Below are 17,094 nucleotides of genomic sequence, written 5' to 3'. Positions count from 1 at the left end.
GTGCCACCTACCCTTTGTGGGTGACTTTTGCTAGCAGAGCCCCTTTTGGGGGAACCACTTAATAAAGCTGGAATTTAGCTGAGCCAAGGGGACCCTGGCCTCGCCATGTCTGACGCCCTGGGGACCGCCATGCTCCTGTCCCTTCTGTCCCCAGCTCCCCGCCTGCCCTGGAGCAGGGGCTGCCACTCCCTGTCCCCTGGCCACCTGCAAAGCAAAGGGGACATCTTCCAGCACCCCCCCAACAGGCGACCCCCCCCCAGCCCCTGGTGCCCATCTCTCTGCCGTCAGGGCACTGCTCACCATGCTGTGGGCTGCCCATGGCTGCCTCTGTCCCAGCTCTTTGGGGGACCCCCAGTGCTGCCCCCCAGTCCCAGGTGGGGACCCCAGGCGAGAAGATCCTCTCCAGGGGTGATGGCGGCAGCGAGAGGCCTGTCGGGGACAAGGCAGGAGATGCTGTCGCCACCATGGTGTCACGATGGGGCCACCTCCCGGGGGGGGGTGGTAGTGCTTGGGTGCAGAGGGGGTGCAGGGTCCCTCGGCTCACCCCCGCAGCCTCCGTCGGCGTCGTCGAGGCCGAGGCAGAGGCTGTCGACAGCCACGGCCAGCGCCCGCGCGAAGCTGGCGTCCAGCAGGAAGGAGCCGTCGCAGGAGCTCACCAGGCTGCAGCGGGCGCTGGCCCAGTTGTCCTCTGAGACAGACCCCCAGCCGTTCAGCAGCGACCCCTCCGGAGAGCCTCTTGTTGCTGGCTGCTCTTCCTCCTCCTCTTCCTCCTCCTCCTCGTCCTCGCCCAGCTCGGAGGCTGGGGGGCCGTAGATGTAGCCGTAGGTGTGCAGCGGCGAGAAGGAGCGTGGGGTGGGGGGTGCTGGAGGGCTGTGAGGGACAGGGTGGGGACACAGCTGGCACCAGGAGACGCTGCCACCGTGGTGGTGGCCCAGGGGGACGAGGGGTACCTGGGGTAGGTGGTGTCCTGCTCCATCTCTAGGTCCTCAGCCACCTGCTGTGGTGTGAGGACTCCATCGCTGGAAGCCGGTGAGATGCGCCCAGTGACCAGGGACCTGTCCCTCGGGTGCCTGCTGGCCAGGGACACGTCCTGGGGGTAGTTGGTGCCCAAGAGCGTGTCCCTCCGGTGACCAGCAACTGGAGATGTCTCTTCGGGGTGCCTGGAGCCTGGGGATGTGTCCTTGGGGAGCCTCATGGGCGGTGACATGTTCTCAGGGTACCTGCTGGACAGGAAGGTGTCCCTTGGGTGCCTGGTCATGGGCTCCTGGGGCACCTGCTAGCTAAGGACAAGTCCCTGGGGTACCTGCCCGAGGATGTGTCCTTGAGGTGAGCAGGCACTGGAGACATCCCCTTAGGCTGCCTGATCGCTGGTGGTGTCTCTCTTTGGTGACTGCTGGCTGGGGCTGGGCTCCTGTGGTGGCTGCTGCCTGGGGACATGTCCTTGGGGTACCTCCTGCCCAAGAACTTGTCCCTGTGGTGCCCAGGGCCTGGGGACATCTTCTCAGGGTTCTTGGTGACTGAGGACATGTCCCTTGGGCGTCCCATGGCTGGAGATGTGTCCTTGGCATGGCCAGTGGCTGGTGACACGTCCTCAGGGTACCTGCTGGACAGGAAGGTGTCTCTCGGGTGCCTGGCCACTGGTGATGGGGCCCTGGCAAGCCTGGTGGCCAGAGACTTGTCCTTGCAGTACCTGGTGGCCAAGAACTTGTCCCTGCAGTGCCCAGTGGCTGGGGACTTCTCCTTGGGGAGCCTGGTGGCTGGGGATGTGTCCCTTGGGTGGCCACTGTCTGGGGACTTGTTTTCGGGGTGCCTGCTGACTGGTGACATGTCCCTCTGGTGCTTGGTCACTGGTGGTGTGTCCCTGGGGTGCCTGGTCACCAGGGACGTGTGCTCAGGCTGCCTGGTGGCTGGGGTTGTGTCCCTCTGGTGGCTGGTGGCTGGTGACATGTCCCTGAGGAGCCTGGTTACCGGTGATGCATCCTTGGGGTGCCTGCTGGCCAGGGACACCTCCCCAGGGTTCCTGGTGACCAGGGACACATCCCCGGGGCTCTCAGTGACCAGGGATGTGTCCTTGGGGCGCTGGGTGGCTGGAGACCTGTCCCTGGGGACCCTGGGGACTGGGGACCTGTCCTTGGGGCACCTGGTGACTGGGGATGTGTCCCTGGGGCAGCCGGTGGCCGGGGACCTGCAGGCACAAGGGACAGGGTGGCTTTTGCAGCATGGGGTGCCCCTCTGCACCCCCAGGGTGGGGACACTCAGACTCACCGTGTCACCGGCGGGTGCCGCGCGTGGGGGGGTCTCGGGGGTGTCGCCGGTGACGCGGTGACACTGGTGGCCAGGGACACGCTGCCTCGCCGCGGCTTGGGGGAGCTGAAGGCCGGCAGCCGCCACGGGTCCTCTCCAGCCGCCACGGCGGTGCCGCTGTCACCCTCGGGGCCCCTTCGCGGGGGCCACCCAGCTGCCAGCCCCAGATCCGGCCCCCACTCACCTGCTGCGCTGCCTGTGCCGGGGCCACGGCCGGGGCCGCCCGTGGGCAGGGGGGTGCTGTGTACCTGCTGCAGCTCTGCGGGGTGGGGGACACGGAGCCGTGAGCCACCTCCCCGCGGCCCCCTGTCCCCTCGCGGCCCCCTGTCCCCTCACGGCCCCCTGTCCCCTCACGGCCGCTGTCCCCCATACCCACCTCGCTTGCGGAGGCGCTCCCAGGGTGCCGGGCCGGGGGTGCTGGGTGAGGCACGCACCCCGGGGTGCCCTGTGTCCCCGAGGGGCCCGGGGTGGCCCCCGCGGAGGCTGCTGCGGGTGGAGGGTGTTGGAGGACCCAGGCTTGGCTCCAAGGACAGGGCTGGAAGGACAAGAAAGGTCAGGGCACCCATGGGTGCTGTCCCTCGTCCCTTTTGCCCTCGGCTCTGTCTGTCCCCACGTCCCTGTCAACTGCAGAGATGCAACACCCAGGTGGGGGTCCCATGGTGGGGGCGTCCCAGGCATGGGGTGAGGGATACTGGGCAGCCTGCATTGGTCCCATAGCACCTTGTGAGGATCCTAGGGAGTGAGTGGGAGTCCCGGGGGTGGTCACTGGGAGGAGTGTGGGTCCCAGCCTCCACAAGGCTCACTGAAGGGATGAGGGTCCCACGGCAGTGGGAGAGGGTCTGAGCCCCGGAGCTCACAGGAGGGGTGGGGGTCCCATGGCACTGGGTGGGGGTCCCATGGCACTAGGAGGGGGTCCAAGACCCAGAGCTCACTGGAGGGGTGGGGGTCCCATGGCACTGGGAGGGGGTCCCATGGCACTAGGAGGGGGTCCAAGACCCAGAGCTCACTGGAGGGGTGGGGGTCCCATGGCACTAGGAGGGGGTCCCATGGCACTAGGAGCGGGTCCAAGACCCGGAGCTCACTGGAGGGGTGGGGGTCCCGTCCATCGCTGCCCAGCAGCCGGCTGCTGAGGCTGCTGCTGCTGCTGAGGTTCCCGGGGGCACAACCAGGCTTCCAGGGGCCACCAAGCCACGGTGAGTCACCAGCCACCAGCCTGCCGGCCAAGAGGTGCCATCAGGTTGTCCCATCCCCACCACGTCGGGGAACCTCCTGCCATGTCTCCCCCGACCCATCACTGCTCACCTGTGACGAGCTGCGGCGTCCTGGCTGGCTCGACGCTGGCAGAGGAGGAGGAGGAGGGCGAGCAGGGCCAACCAGAGCAGCGAGCCGGCGGCCGCGATGACCGCAGGCTGCCGCAGCAGCCCCCCCACGCCGCCGCTCCCAGCCGGCAGCCCTGCCAGGGTCCCACCAGAGTCACACAGTGCCACCACTTTGCCCCCCTCCACCCTGCTCCCTCCCCGTCCCCTACCCAGGACGCTGCAGGTGGCATTGCTGGGCACCCCCAGCCCCGCGCTGTTGAAGGCTGCCACCTGGACGCAGAACTCGGCGGCAGGGCTGGGGAGCAGAGCCTCCACCCGGCATGTGCCTCCGTCCACCGTCCTGTTGGTGGGGCGCTGCCAGCCCTCGCCCATTGACCACACCTGGCAGGCACCGAGAGGATGAGTGCCCTCGGGTGGATCCCCTTGATGGGCCCCAACAGGGCTGAGCTCTCTGCATGGTGGCCCTCAGGTGAATCCTCTTGGTGGACCCCCATCGATGGATCCCCCGGAGATAGATCCCTTTGCATAGACCCCCTCAGGTCAACATCCCTTGCACAGACCCCCCTGGATGGACCCCCTTAGATGAATCCCCTTGATGGGCCCCCATTGATGGATCCCAACAGGACTGGCCCCCTTGCATGGCCTTCTTGGATGAAGCCCCTGAGATGGACCCCCTAGGATGAATGTCTCTTGGATGGGTCCCTTAGATGACCTCCATCAACAGATGGACAGATGCCTTGGATGACCTCTCCGGATGGATTCCCTTGGCTGAACCCTCGTGAAAGGACCTCCTTGGGTTAGATCCACTTGGATGAACCCCTTCTTTACACTGACCCCTTGGATGGATCTCCTGGGATGGACCCTCCCCTTGGTTAGCCCCTTTGGGTGAACCTTTTTGTCAAGATCCCTCTTGGATGCATCCCCCTTGGACAGGCACTCCCTGGGGAGCCACCCCTGGGTAGATCCCCACCTTTGATGGGCTCCCTCCTTTCATGGCCCTCCTTCAACAGACCCCTTGGATGGACCTTCCTAGGCTAGGGGTCCCACTGCCCCACCTGCCCCCCACGTCACCCCAAACCTTGTAGCCCTGGATGATGCCATTGTGGGCCTCAGGAGGAGGAGGCTCCCAGCTGACGACCACGGTGCCGTTCCCCGCCTCAGCCCGGCCCACGGTGACACGCTGGGGCGCGGCGCTCGGCACTGCCGGGACAGGGTGCTGAGACCGCTGGGACCCTCCAGGTGAACTCCCATCCTCCACCTGGGCATCCCTGAGGCCCCCAACCCACCTTCCTCAGGTATCCAGAGGTGCCTACTGTTGCTGTCCAAGCCTTGGGTCCCACCGGCGTAGGGTCGGACCTTGAACTCGTACTGGTGGCCCCTGCGGAGCTGGGGGATGATGGTGCTGAGCAACTTGCCAGCATCATGTTGGACCCAGGAGGTGCTGGTGGGGAGCAGGGAGCGGTACAGCACCATGAAGCTCACCAGTGCTGGCACTGGTGGCAACATCTGGAGAAGATGGGAGGGGTTACGAGGCGTGGTGGGACCAGGTGGGACTTGGGGATGGAGCCTCAGCCTCATCCCTGTGCCCCACTGCAGCGCTCTGGAGTGGCCATGCCAGCACCACACCAACCTGCCAGCGCAGCTGGACGGCAGCAGGGGGCAGCATGGTGACGTTGTCCAGGTGAGGCCTCATGGCCAGAAGGTCTCTCGGTGCTGCCTCCCGCCGGCCTGTGAGGCAGAGGGAGGCTACCAGCAGCACCGGGCCAGAGCAAGGTCCTGCAGTGCCTGCCCATGCACCCACTCCTGAGAGCCATGCATGCAGACCCTGATGTCTCCCCATGCATGCAGACCCTGATGTCTCCCCATGCATGCAGACCCTGATGTCTGCCCAGCTGGACCTGCTCAAATGGACCCTTTGGATGGTCTCCTCTTGGATGGACACCCTTGGACAGACAACCTTGATGGACCCCTCTTGGATGGGCCTCCTTTGATGGACCCCATGATAGACTTTCACTGATGCATCCCTCTCAGATGGACCCCTTGGACAGGTACCTGTTGCTGGATTCCCCTTTAACAGATCCCTCACTCACTCAGATGCCCTAAATGCATCCTCTTGGGGGAACCCCCTTGGATGAATCCCCTTTAGAAGGACCGTCCTGAACAGATCCTCTTGGATGTACCCCCAGCTGACTGGACTGCCTTGGATGGACCCCCTTCCATGTTTGGGTGGAGCCCTTAGATGGGTCTGGTTGGATGGATGCTTTCAGATGGACCTCCTGAGGTGGGTCCCAATCCCCTTTCAGAAGTGCTCCCTGCAATGGACCTTCCTGGAACGGACCCCCTTAGATGACTCAGCTGGGTGGACTCCTTCTTGATGGACCCCTTTGGATGGATGCCTCTGGATGGACTCCCCATAGTTAGACCTCCTTGGATGGTCCCCTCTGGGGTACCCCTTGGCTGACCTTCTCGGCTGGACCCCTCTTTGGATAGACTACGCTTGGATGAACCCCATGAGATGGACGCTGTCAGACAGCTCCCCCCACATAGACTCCCAGAAGGCGGTGAAGGCCCTGGAGGTGCCAGGACTGACCCTCGACACGGAGGCGAGCGGTGGCGGCGGCGGTGCCCAGCTGGCTCTGGGCCGTGCACACGTAGGTGCCGGCGTCGGCGGGCACCACGGCGTGCAGGCGCAGCGTGTTCTCCTGGTCCACCTCGTGCCTGTGGGTCACCAGCTGTCCATCAGCACCCTCTTCACCCCTGGGGATGGGCCACCTCCACCCTACCACCACCTACCTGCCCCAGGGGAGGTCCCCACGCTCCTTGTGCCACTGTACCCGCGGCATCGGATCACCTTGGGCGCCGCAGCCCAGCTCCACGGTGCTGCCAGCCGCCACCACGGTGTCACTCGGGCGCCGTACAATGGTCGGCTTCTCTGTTGGGTGACATCAGGAACATGGCACCAAGGTCGGGCCTGACATCCACCACCCACAGAGGACCCTTGGCTTACCCAGGACAGAGACACGGGCACCACGGCTCTGCCTCTCGCCCGCTGCGTTGGCTGCCACGCAGACGTAGAGCCCCGAGTCGCTGCGTCGCGCCGGGGCCACCTTCAGCTTCCCCTTGGTGACCACGTAGCGGCCACCCGCCAGGTCCAAGCTCACCCCATCCTTCTTCCAGGTGACCCGGGGCTCGGGGTGGCCCGAGGGGGGCACACAGTCCAGCTCCAGCACTTGGCCGGCCGTGGCCACCAAATCACCCGGCTGCAGGCGGAAGTTGTCCCGCAGCACTGGCGTGGGGAGGGCACATCATGACTGGGGGCATCAGGGGTGGGGAGGGGGCACCATGGGTCGGGAAACACCACGGATTGTAGGGTGACACCATGGGTGGGGAGGAGACATCTTGGAAGCAGCACAAACAGAATGGGTGGGGACACGATGGGTGAGGAGGGGACACAGTGGGTGAGGAGGGGACACGATGGGTGAGGAGGGGACATGATGGGTGAGGAGGGGACACGATGGGTGAGGAGGGGACACGATGGGTGAGGAGGGGACACAGTGGGTGAGGGGACACCATACATGGTGAGGGGAGGGTAATGGGTGTGGGGAGGCACACCGTGGTTAGGAAGGGGACACCATGAAGAGGTAGGGACAGCTGGGGTGGGGTAGGGAAACCATGGGTAGGGAGGGGACACCATGGTGGGGGATACAGACCACGGGCGGGGAGGGGACATAACTGGTGAGGCAAATATGCCGTGGGGATGGGGACAGCGTAAGTGGGGAGAGGATGCCCTGGGTGGGAGGACACCATGGGTATGGAGACACCGTGGATGTGGAGGGGAACATCATGGGTGGGGGAAACACCATAGGTGGAGGGGGTGACACCAAGAGTGGAGAGGGGACACCACAGTAGAGGACCACAGGATATGGGTGAGGAGGGGATGCCATGGGGGACATGCACACACCACAGGATGGGAAGGGACGTGGGGTGGGGACAACACAGGATTTTTGGGGTCCCCCCACCCCCCGAGGTGTCCTTACCAGCTGTGCTCTGGGGGGCCGTGGCTGTGCCAGGGGGGTGGCAGCCTGTGGGGTGGTGACATGGCAGTGGTGGGTGCACCAAGCAGGCACAACCCTGGTGGGGTTTTGGGGTGGGTGGAGGAAGTTTTGGGGTTGGGGGTTCCCCCTCAGCCTCGGGGGCCGTACTCACCTCCCCGGCGCGTTGCAGTGAGGCAGAGCCCCAAGGCCAGCGCCGCGGCCCAGCCGCCTGCCATGCCGGCCCTGGGAGCCTTCCTGCCCTGCACCAGCACCGGAGCCGGATCCAGCTCCGGATGGGGGGGGACAATAGCCGGACACGGGAGCCGGGAAGTGATGGGGGGGGATGGACCGCGATGGACACACAAAGAGCTGGGGCCAGCCACAGCGGTGAGCGGCACCCAGAGGAGGTGGGGTTGGGGACACCAGTGGTTAATGACTTTAATTAATCCAAAGAAATTAATTCCCCCCCACCAGCAGGGACCAGAGTGAATGAGCTCTGGGCTGGGGACACCACCAGCAGGGACCAGAGTGAACGAGCTCTGGGCTGGGGACACCACCAGCAGGGACCAGAGTGAATGAGCTCTGGGCTGGGGACACCACCAGCAGGGACCAGAGTGAACAAGCTCTGGGCTGGGGACACCACCAGCAGGCACCAGAGTGAATGAGCTCTGGGCTGGGGACACCACCAGCAGGGACCAGAGTGAACGAGCTCTGGGCTGGGGACACCACCAGCAGGGACCAGAGTGAACAAGCTCTGGGCTGGGGGCACCACCAGCAGGGACCAGAGTGAACGAGCTCTGGGCTGGGGACACCACCAGCAGGGACCAGAGTGAATGAGCTCTGGGCTGGGGACACCACCAGCAGGGACCAGAGTGAACAAGCTCTGGGCTGGGGACACCACCAGCAGGGACCAGAGTGAACAAGCTCTGGGCTGGGGACACCACCAGCAGGCACCAGAGTGAACAAGCTCTGGGCTGGGGACACCACAAGCTCTGGGCTGGGGACACCACAAGCTCTGGGCTGGGGACACCACCAGCAGGGACCAGAGTGAACGAGCTCTGGGCTGGGGACACCACCAGCAGGGACCAGAGTGAATGAGCTCTGGGCTGGGGACACCACCAGCAGGGACCAGAGTGAACAAGCTCTGGGCTGGGGACACCACCAGCAGGGACCAGAGTGAACAAGCTCTGGGCTGGGGACGCCATCAGTGGGGACCAGAGCGAACAAGCTCTGGGCTGGGGATGCCATCAGTGGGGACCTGAGTGAACAAGCTGTGGGGCTCAGCTCGCTTGGCCGGTGCTCTCTGGTTCACCTGGGCTTCAGGCCTCTGTGCAGGGGACGGTGCAGCCAGGGCAGGGCTGCGGGGAGGAAGGGAGTCCCCCCAGGCAGGTTGCCTGTGTGCTGGGGTGAGCCGGCAGGCGGAGCGCTCCCCCAGCACCGGGTGCTGTGCCGGGGGGCTTGGCGCCCTGGCACACGTGTGTGAGGCACTGGGTGTGCTGTGTGTGCTCCCTGCGCACCTCTGCATGCTGTGTGCAGTCGCAGCTGCATGCTCGTTGTGTGCTTCCCTTCTGTGCGCTGCATGCAAGCTCTGTGCCTGCACCCTGCACGCTCACTGTGTGCTCCACACATGCTCACTGCACCACCCATGCATGCCCTAAGCCAATGCTGCACACTCTGAATGTTCTGCTGCAAGCTTCCTCTGTGCTATGCTCTCATGCTCCTCCCTGCATGCTCTGTGTATGCTCTGCAGGCTTTCTGCATGCTTTCACTCCTGCAGTCTCCAGGCAAGCTCTGCACACTCTGTGCATGCTTTCTCCACACTCTCCACACAATCCATGCAGCCTCAGCTGCACACTCTCTCCACGTTCTCCACATGCACTCTGCATGCTCCATGATTGCTCTCTGTGCACTGTGCCTGCTCTCTCTGCATGCTCTTGCTGCATGCTCTGACTGATCCCTGTGCACGTCTGCTCTCTCTGCCTGCATTCTGCACACTTCATACATGTCCACACTTCATACATGTCCCTTTGCATGCTCTGTGTGCTTTCTCTGCACACTCCATGCATGTCCTTCCACAGGCTCTGAGATGGGCTCTCTGTGTGAGCATGCTCTCTCTGCATGCCTTGTACACACCCTCTTGCATGTTCCATGCAGTCTTTCTGCATGCTCTACACATCCATCTGTATGCTCTGTGCATGCTCTCTGCCTGCTGTGTGGACATTTTCTCCACATGCCCTTTTGCACACTCCATGCACACGCTTAACACTCTGCACACCTTCTTGCATGCTCCATGCATGCTCCCTCTGCACACCTCACACATGCCTTCTGGCATGCTCTGTTTCCTCTCTGCTCAGTGCCTGCATGCTCTCTCCACTCACTCTGTGCATTCCCTCCTGCACACTCCATGCACACTCTCTCTCGTGCAGTGCACACACGCTTGCTGCGTGCTCCGTGACTGCTCTCTCTGCTCAGGGTGTGCATGTTCTCTCTGCATGCTCCCTCTACACACTTTCTCTTTGCATGCTCCGTGTATTCTGCCTTGCACGCTCCATGCATGCTTTCTCCTCATGCTGCTTGCATACTCTTTCTGCACTCTCAGTGCCTGCTCGCTCTGCACGGTGCATGAGCTCACTCTCTGTATGCTGCAGGCAGACTCTGCATGCCCTGTGCTCCCTCCTTCACACTGTGTGTGCCCTCTGCATGCTCCGTGCACACTCTGCATGCTCCATGCACACTCTGCACACCCTGTGCCCTCTCTGCATGCCCTGTGCCCTCTCTGCATGCCGCGCACACTCTGCACGCTCGGTGCCCTCTCTGCATGCCCTGTGCACACTCTGCACGCTTGGTGCCCTCTCTGCATGCCCTGTGCACACTCTGCACGCTCGGTGCCCTCTCTGCATGCCCTGTGCACACTCTGCACGCTCGGTGCCCTCTCTGCATGCCCTGTGTGCACACTGCACGCTCGGTGCCCTCTCTGCAGGCTCTCTGTGCACGCTCGGTGCCCTCTCTGCAGGCTCTCTGTGCACACTCTGCCCGCTCGGTGCCCTCTCTGCAGGCTCTCTGTGCACACTCTGCACGCTCGGTGCCCGCTCTGCAGGCTCTCTGTGCACACTTTGCACGCTCGGTGCCCTCTCTGCAGGCTCTCTGTGCACACTCTGCACGCTCGGTGCCCTCTCTGCAGGCTCTCTGTGCACACTGCACACTCGGTGCCCTCTCTGCATGCCCTGCGCACACTCTGCACGCTCGGTGCCCTCTCTGCAGGCTCTCTGTGCACACTCTGCACGCTCGGTGCCCTCTCTGCATGCCCTGTGCACACTCTGCACGCTCGGTGCCCGCTCTGCAGGCTCTCTGTGCACACTCTGCACGCTCGGTGCCCTCTCTGCAGGCTCTCTGTGCATGGCACACTCGCTCGCTCGCAGCCCACGCGCGCTCCCCGCACGCTCGTCCCGGCGAGCAAACCATGGAAGTGGCACCCCGGGAAGACAGGGACGGAAGAGGGGAGCTCCGGGTGGGATCAATAGCAAATTAGTGACTTTACGCCGAGCCGCGCGATGCCCGGGGGCGGGAGCGGAGCCGCGCCGGTGTCCCTCCCGCCCGCCCGCTCTCGCTCGCCGCCGGGGCGCACACGTCCGCCCTGCTCAGGCGCTGATCTCCACGGCGTTGGCCTCCTCCTGCTCCCGGATGATGTGGACGCCGGCAGTCCGCAGCAGCCGCGGGGCCCCACGCGCCCGCGCCGGGGAGCCTGGCGGGGACCTGTGCGGCCGCGCCGAGGCCGGGGAGCGAGCCGGGGAGCGATGGTAGCGCCGAGTCGAGCGCCCGACCGGCCCCGGCGAGCGACCGGCCGCCGGTACCGGCGTGCTGCTGTAAGCCGGTTCCACGGTGCCGCGGGGCTCCGGCGGGGAGTCCTCCTCTGCCTCCGGCGAGTCCTGCAAGAGAGCAGAGCGTGGGAAGCGTGCGGGGCCCGCTGCTGCCTGCCGCTGCTGCCTGCTGCTACTACTGCCGCTGCCGCTGCCTGCTGGCCTGCTACTGCCTGCTGCTGGTACCGCCTGCTGCTGCTACCTTCTGGCTGCCACTGCTGCCTGCTGCTGGCTGCTGGTGCCTGCTGCTGCTGGCCTGGCGCTGCCTGCTGGCCGCTGCTGCCTGCTGGCCTGCTGCTGCCTGCTGCTGGCCTCTCACCTTGTCCTTCAGGATGTACAAGGCTACTGGGTTCTTGCGCTCGTGCTCTCCGCTCCGTGGGATGCCCTCAGCTGTGGGGAGGAGGCAAGGGCATGGTCACCATGTTGGTATCCTTGGCCTTGGCCAACCTGCCACCGCCATGGGGCTGGGACTCACTCTCATGCTTCAGGCGCTCCTCGTCCTGCTCCGTGTACTCCGAGGCTGGTTGGGTCTCTGCCTGCCGCTTGTCCCTGGGGGAGGGAGGGGACATGGGGAGGCAATGCAGTGGAGTGGCAGGGGGACTGCCCATGGCTCAGCTAAGGGTACAGGGATGCGGTGAGGGAGAGGTGGGATGGATGAGATGAGATGGGATGGATCATGGTGGGTCAAGATGGGATGGGATGGGATGGATTAGGTCAAGATGAAATGGGATGGAAATAAAGGAGATAAGAAAGGACAAGATGGGATGGAATGGGATTGTAGAATCACTCAATCATATAGGTTGGAAAAGACCTTTAAGGTCATCAAGTCCAACCATAAACCTGACACTGCCAAGCCCACCACTGACAGAATTGTTGAGGTTGGATGGCTGAGGTGCGATGTGATGTGACAGGACAAGACAGAATAGGAAGAGATGGGATGGGACAGGATAGGACAAGATGGGACATGAGGAACTCTATCTAGCTCCAGCATCCTCCCCAGACATACTTCTTGGAGGGTTTCCAGCAGGCACAAACAGTCACCAGGGTGACAAGGAGAAAGATGCCCCCAGTGGAGAGGATGATGTAGAGGGAGCTCCGACCTGGAGGAAAAGAACGAGGAGGGACAACCCCCCCAGAACTGTATCTGGGAGCATCTGCCAGGGACAGCCAAGCCCCGCAGGCGCGGAGGGGACGGCGAGTGGCTTACGGTAGACGGTGAGCTTGACGGGGACGCTGCGGCCGTGGCTGATGGGGTTCTCCACCAGGCAGCTGTAGACGTCGTCGTCGGCCATGAGGACACGGGTGATGGTGAGGATCTTCTGGTCGGGCGAGAGGAGCAGGCGCGAGTCGTTGCTCAGCGGCCGCCCGTCCTTCAGCCAGGTGTAGGTGGGCTTGGTGCCGTTCTCGTGCGAGCAGTTGAGCGTGAAGAACTCGCTGAGCTCCAGCACTGTTGAGGAGGCCACCAGCACCTGTGGCTTCGAGATGGGGACTGTGGGCAAGCAGGAGAGTCTCGGTGATGTTTAGTGCCAGGGGGTAGGTGAACCCAGCGGGGGTGAGAAGGGACACGGCGCCGGGAGTGGAATTTGACCGCGTGGGGTGGTTGAACCCCCAAACCCATCTCCCGTCTGGAGAAACCCCTCCCGAAGAGTGGTGAGGGAAGGCATCCCTTGGAGAACCCAACCTCCACCAGCCAGCCTCTGGCCCTTACTGTCCACAGTGAGGTTGATGGTCTTCTCGCCCGTGAAGGTGTCGTCGGTGATGGAGACCTCCACCTCGTAGGCGCCCTCGTCGGCCAGCTGCAGGGGGCTGATCAGCAGGGAGCCGTTCTCCAGCACCCGGATGCGGTCGCGGTAGTCGGGCCGCAGGTTGCCGATGATCTCGGTGCCGATGGACTGCACGACGGTCACAGGCTTGTCCCTCTTCAGCTGCCACTTCACCACCGGCTTGTCGGCGCTGGCGCTGGCGTAGCGCACCGAGAGCAGCGCCGCCTTGCCCGCCGTGCCCCGCACCAGCGGCGTGGGGCTGGTGATGTTCACCCCTGCCAGCAGACCTGGGCGTGGGGTGCGGGAGAGAGGGACAGACAGTGGGGCGTGGATGCCGGCTGGGCTGCCCCCTCCCATGGGCCAGAGGGTAAGCAGCAATGGGAAGTGCTGAGCACCCCCAAAATGTATCCTGGCAGTGGGGTACTGACTGCAGTGCCAGCTCCTTGTGAAGATGTCCACGTCACCCCAGAAAGGGCACCGGGCATGGAGGGGATCTGTGCAACTCTTTGTGGCCTTCCAGGAGTGGAAGGGGGCTGCGGGAGAGCTGGGAAGGGGCTGTTTAGAAGGGCCTGGGGTGACAGGATGAGGGGCAATGGTTTGAAACTGGAGCAGGGGAGGTTGAAACTGGAGATCAGGAAGAAATTCTTGAGCGTGAGGGTGGGGAGACACTGGCACAGGTTGCCCAGGGAAGCTGTGGCTGCCTCCTCCCTGGAGGTGTTCAAGGCCAGGCTGGATGAGGCCTTGAGCAACCTGGGCTGGTGGGAGGGGTCCCTGCCCATGGCAGAGTGGGCTGGAATCTGATGATCTTTAAGGTTCCTCCCACCCCAAGACATTCTCTGACTCACTCTCTGCATCACCCCCAAAACTGCACTGGGCTGTGGGAACCCTGGCTGCAGGCAGCCAGCTCAATGCAGCCCTTTGCACAGAAGCAGGAATCAGCCCCAAAACCGCATCGGGGTGGGGGCACTCCTGTGTCCAGGCTGAGGCAACCAACCCTTTTGCATCTAGCCCTAAAAATGGTGGGGGAGTGGGACAGGAAGTGTCTTGCAGCTGAGCTGATGTGACCCTCTGCCATGATGCATCCATCATCCCCAGACCTGCATGGGGCTGGGAGCTGTCCTGCAGCCAGGCTGCTGCAACAAAAGCTAAATGCCTGCCTCACCCCCAAAAGCACTTGGAGCCCGGGGTGAGGGGGTGTCAATGCCACCCTTTGCAAAGATGCATGACCCCCAAAATCATGAGAGGTGGGATACCTCCTCTTCCTGGTCTGGTGCAACCAACTCTCTGCAGAGATGCCTGCATCACCCCAAAACTGCAGGGGGGGTGGGGCGTAGGAGCACTCCTGCAGCCATGTTGATGCAAGGTGCATGCATCAGCCCAAGACTCGCATCAGCGGAGGAGCAGGGGCATGATGCAATGCCCTGCAAAAATGCTTGAACCATGCCCCCAGGTGTGCATGGGAGACCCTCCCCCGGGGTCAACAAGTGCATCAGGCCTAGGATGAAGGGGGGGGGGGGTGTCAGTGCAGCCCTTTGCATCACCCCCAAAAGCTGCATGGAAGATGGGAGACCTCCTGTTGCTGGGTCGATGCAACCAACCCTGTGCAAAGACCCCTACCTTCCCCCCAACAGCTGCAGGCTGTGTGTGGTCTCCTGCAGCCAGGCTGCTGCAGCCCTCTGCACTCCTGGCAGTGATCTTTGAGGTCCCTTCCTACCCAAGCTGTTCCATGACTCATTCTGTGCATCGCCCCCAAGGAGGGCTTGGGAGCCCTCCTGCAGCCAGCTCAGTGCAACCTTTAGCAAAGATGCATGAAACACCCCAAAAATTGCGGGGGAGGGGGATTATTGCACCCCCTCCCCAACCCCATTGGATGCCCTGATGCAGCCAGATGCCCCCTGCCCTGATGCAAAGCTGCATCTGGAGGGTGGGCACACAACCACTGCTGCTTTTGAGCCCCCAAAAGAACTTTAAAAATGGGGGGGGGGGGGGGGGGAGATATTTTTTGGGGGGTACAGCCCAAACCACCAAAATGCCATCGTCTTACACCCCCCCCCCCTCACTGCCCTGGGGGTCTCAGCCGTGCCCCCCCGCTGGGTGCCGTCATCGGGTGGTGAACAAACCACATATTGACGGGGGGAGGAGAGTGGGAAAAGCAGCTGGGGAGGGCACAAGAAAGGCTCCAAACAAGCCCAGAGGAGTCATGAGACCTATTGGTATGCAGCGGCCGTGCCGGCTCCGGCCGTCTGCCCTCCCAGCTCAGCCCCCAGAGCCCCCCAGCCCCAAAACTGAGGTGATCCCCATGGGGGAGGCAGCCCCGGTGCAGCTTTAAGGGCCACCTGTGCGCCCCCGAATTGCTGCTCAACCGTTTCTTTGCTTTTTTTAACCCAACTGTGCATTTTTCTCCTCCACTCCATGAGAAAGCTGAGGTCAGTTAAATGCCTGGGGCAGCGTTCCAGGTGTAGGGCTGGAGATCTCCCACCCCTCCTGCTTGCTTTTGGTTAAAAATCCCCTACCAAAATCCTCATCTTTCAGCCATTGGGGAGGGGGGGAAGTGCTGTTTTCTTTAGGCAAAAGCAGAGCAGAGGGTTTGGGGTGCCCCAGGTGTGGTCGGGGGGCATTGTGCAAGTCCATCAGCTTTGGTTTGCATCCTGAGGCAATCAGGGCCTCTGTGGGGCTGGGTTTGGGGGGTGCCAAGGTGGAGAAACCGGTGCCAAAAGGCTGCAGGTGGTTGTCCGGCGTGGCTGGGTCTGGGCTCAGGCAGTCTGGGGCCTGTTGAACCCCCGGAGTGTGGGGGTGCAGGAGAGGAACGTGTGGGGGGGGGGTGCAGCAGGGTGCGACAGACAGAAGCGAACCAAGGAATGGGATGAAACCCAGGGGCTTTGGGAAAGCTGAAGGATGAGTAAGGAGTTTTGGGGGAGCTGAAAAATGAGCAACAAGGGGGTTTGGGGAAAGGCAGAAAGCTGGAGAGGGGAGTGATGGATTCACCCTCGGGCAGCAGCCGCTCGGCTCCGGGAGGCAGCTGCTTTTGCCTGGATTGATTCCCGATTTCCCCCTATTTCCCCCTCTCCCAGGCGGAGGGGGATGCTCGACGGCGCAGCAACCCCCCTCCCAAACCCTCCCATCGCCGGGTCCCACCACCCTGCTCGGCCCCCTCCCACCATCCTCCATCCGGATCCCCCCCGCCCTGAGACCCCAGGAGAAAATGGGAGAACCCCAGAGGGAAATGGGGAAGCCCACGGGGAAAGGGAAAGCCGGCGGAAAGCTGGGAACTCGCCCTACCTGCGTGCAGCGCCAGGAGCCAGGTCACCGGCAGCAAGCAGGGGGGAACGGGGTGGCCCCGCGGGGCGCCCAGCGCTCCCCACATTTCGGGCAGGCTCGCCCCCCGAATCCCTTCGCTTCCCTACTCCGGGCACGTCCCTCGGCGCTCCCGGCTTGGCGTTCCGCCCGGCCCATTGAGTTTATTCCCTCTTTTTTTTGTCCTCTCTCAATAGAACTCTGTGTCCCGGCGGCTTTCGCCTTCCCAGCGGCCTCGAGCTGACATTTATTTGGGGCAAAAACACTAAATTTGCTATTTCCCTCCCCTCTTCGCAGCCACCTTTCCCATGTTTTCCCCACCCTAGGGTGATGCTAGAGGTCGGGGGCATCACCCCATCAAGCCTGGGTGAGGTTTTCCACCCTCTCTGTGCACAGTCCCGTGGGATTTAGGGCTCTGAGCATCACATGAAGTTGAGGGTATCTTGCGGAGGGGGGATCCGGGAAGCTGGACACCCCCTCCCACCCCCCCAGGTGGAGCTTTCCCCCTTTTTCTGTTTGCTTC

The 17,094-nt window shown here is 63.3% G+C and overlaps 2 protein-coding genes across 6 annotated transcripts; both read right to left on the bottom strand.

The window, feature by feature from the left end:
* On the bottom strand, window positions 1-11,083 carry ROBO4 (roundabout guidance receptor 4). 5 transcript variants are annotated; one of them, XM_068167250.1, is made up of 20 exons: window positions 7,830-11,083; window positions 7,661-7,705; window positions 6,631-6,909; window positions 6,417-6,555; window positions 6,214-6,341; window positions 5,254-5,351; window positions 4,910-5,129; window positions 4,702-4,823; window positions 3,833-4,004; window positions 3,607-3,757; window positions 3,387-3,517; window positions 2,681-2,839; window positions 2,489-2,563; window positions 2,266-2,398; window positions 1,691-2,185; window positions 1,304-1,603; window positions 951-1,223; window positions 545-870; window positions 301-429; window positions 1-204 (listed from the first exon to the last, which is right to left on the bottom strand). In XM_068167250.1, the coding sequence occupies exons 1-20, from the start codon at window positions 8,860-8,862 to the stop codon at window positions 59-61; spliced, it is 4,554 nt and encodes a 1,517-aa protein (XP_068023351.1). In that variant the 5' UTR covers window positions 8,863-11,083; the 3' UTR covers window positions 1-58. The 5 variants fall into 5 exon arrangements, with proteins under 5 accessions (XP_068023351.1, XP_068023347.1, XP_068023350.1 ...); XM_068167246.1 differs by having other exon boundaries at window positions 2,266-2,563; XM_068167249.1 differs by having other exon boundaries at window positions 657-870; window positions 2,266-2,563.
* Window positions 11,084-11,160: 77 nt separating this feature from the next.
* Window positions 11,161-16,795, bottom strand: HEPACAM (hepatic and glial cell adhesion molecule). The gene is given in 8 exon segments (XM_068167254.1): window positions 11,161-11,583; window positions 11,834-11,904; window positions 11,990-12,063; window positions 12,521-12,614; window positions 12,722-13,003; window positions 13,223-13,564; window positions 16,557-16,677; window positions 16,680-16,795. Coding segments are annotated over 8 exon segments (1,323 nt in total). The 5' UTR covers window positions 16,731-16,795; the 3' UTR covers window positions 11,161-11,295.
* Between the last annotated feature and the right edge of the window lie 299 nt (window positions 16,796-17,094).

This window comes from Melanerpes formicivorus, unplaced genomic scaffold, assembly GCF_026170545.1.
Source record: "Melanerpes formicivorus ecotype bairdi unplaced genomic scaffold, bMelFor1.0.p_v2 SCAF_114, whole genome shotgun sequence".
Lineage (NCBI taxonomy): Eukaryota > Metazoa > Chordata > Aves > Piciformes > Picidae > Melanerpes > Melanerpes formicivorus.
The sequence above is the reverse complement of the archived record's forward strand: the minus strand, read 5'-3'. Positions and strand labels throughout refer to the sequence as shown.

Excerpts from the sequence above, each read along its gene's own strand:
- ROBO4 (XM_068167246.1), bottom strand. The coding sequence starts at position 8,862 with ATGGCGTCCCCAGCCCAGAGCTTGTTCACTCTGGTCCCTGCTGGTGGT. Across the intron at positions 6,910-7,660 it reads GGCCCCCCAGAGCACAGCTG|TGCTGCGGGACAACTTCCGC; the intron begins GTAAGGACACCT and ends TCCCCACGCCAG. Across the intron at positions 871-950 it reads CAGGACACCACCTACCCCAG|CCCTCCAGCACCCCCCACCC; the intron begins GTACCCCTCGTC and ends TGTCCCTCACAG.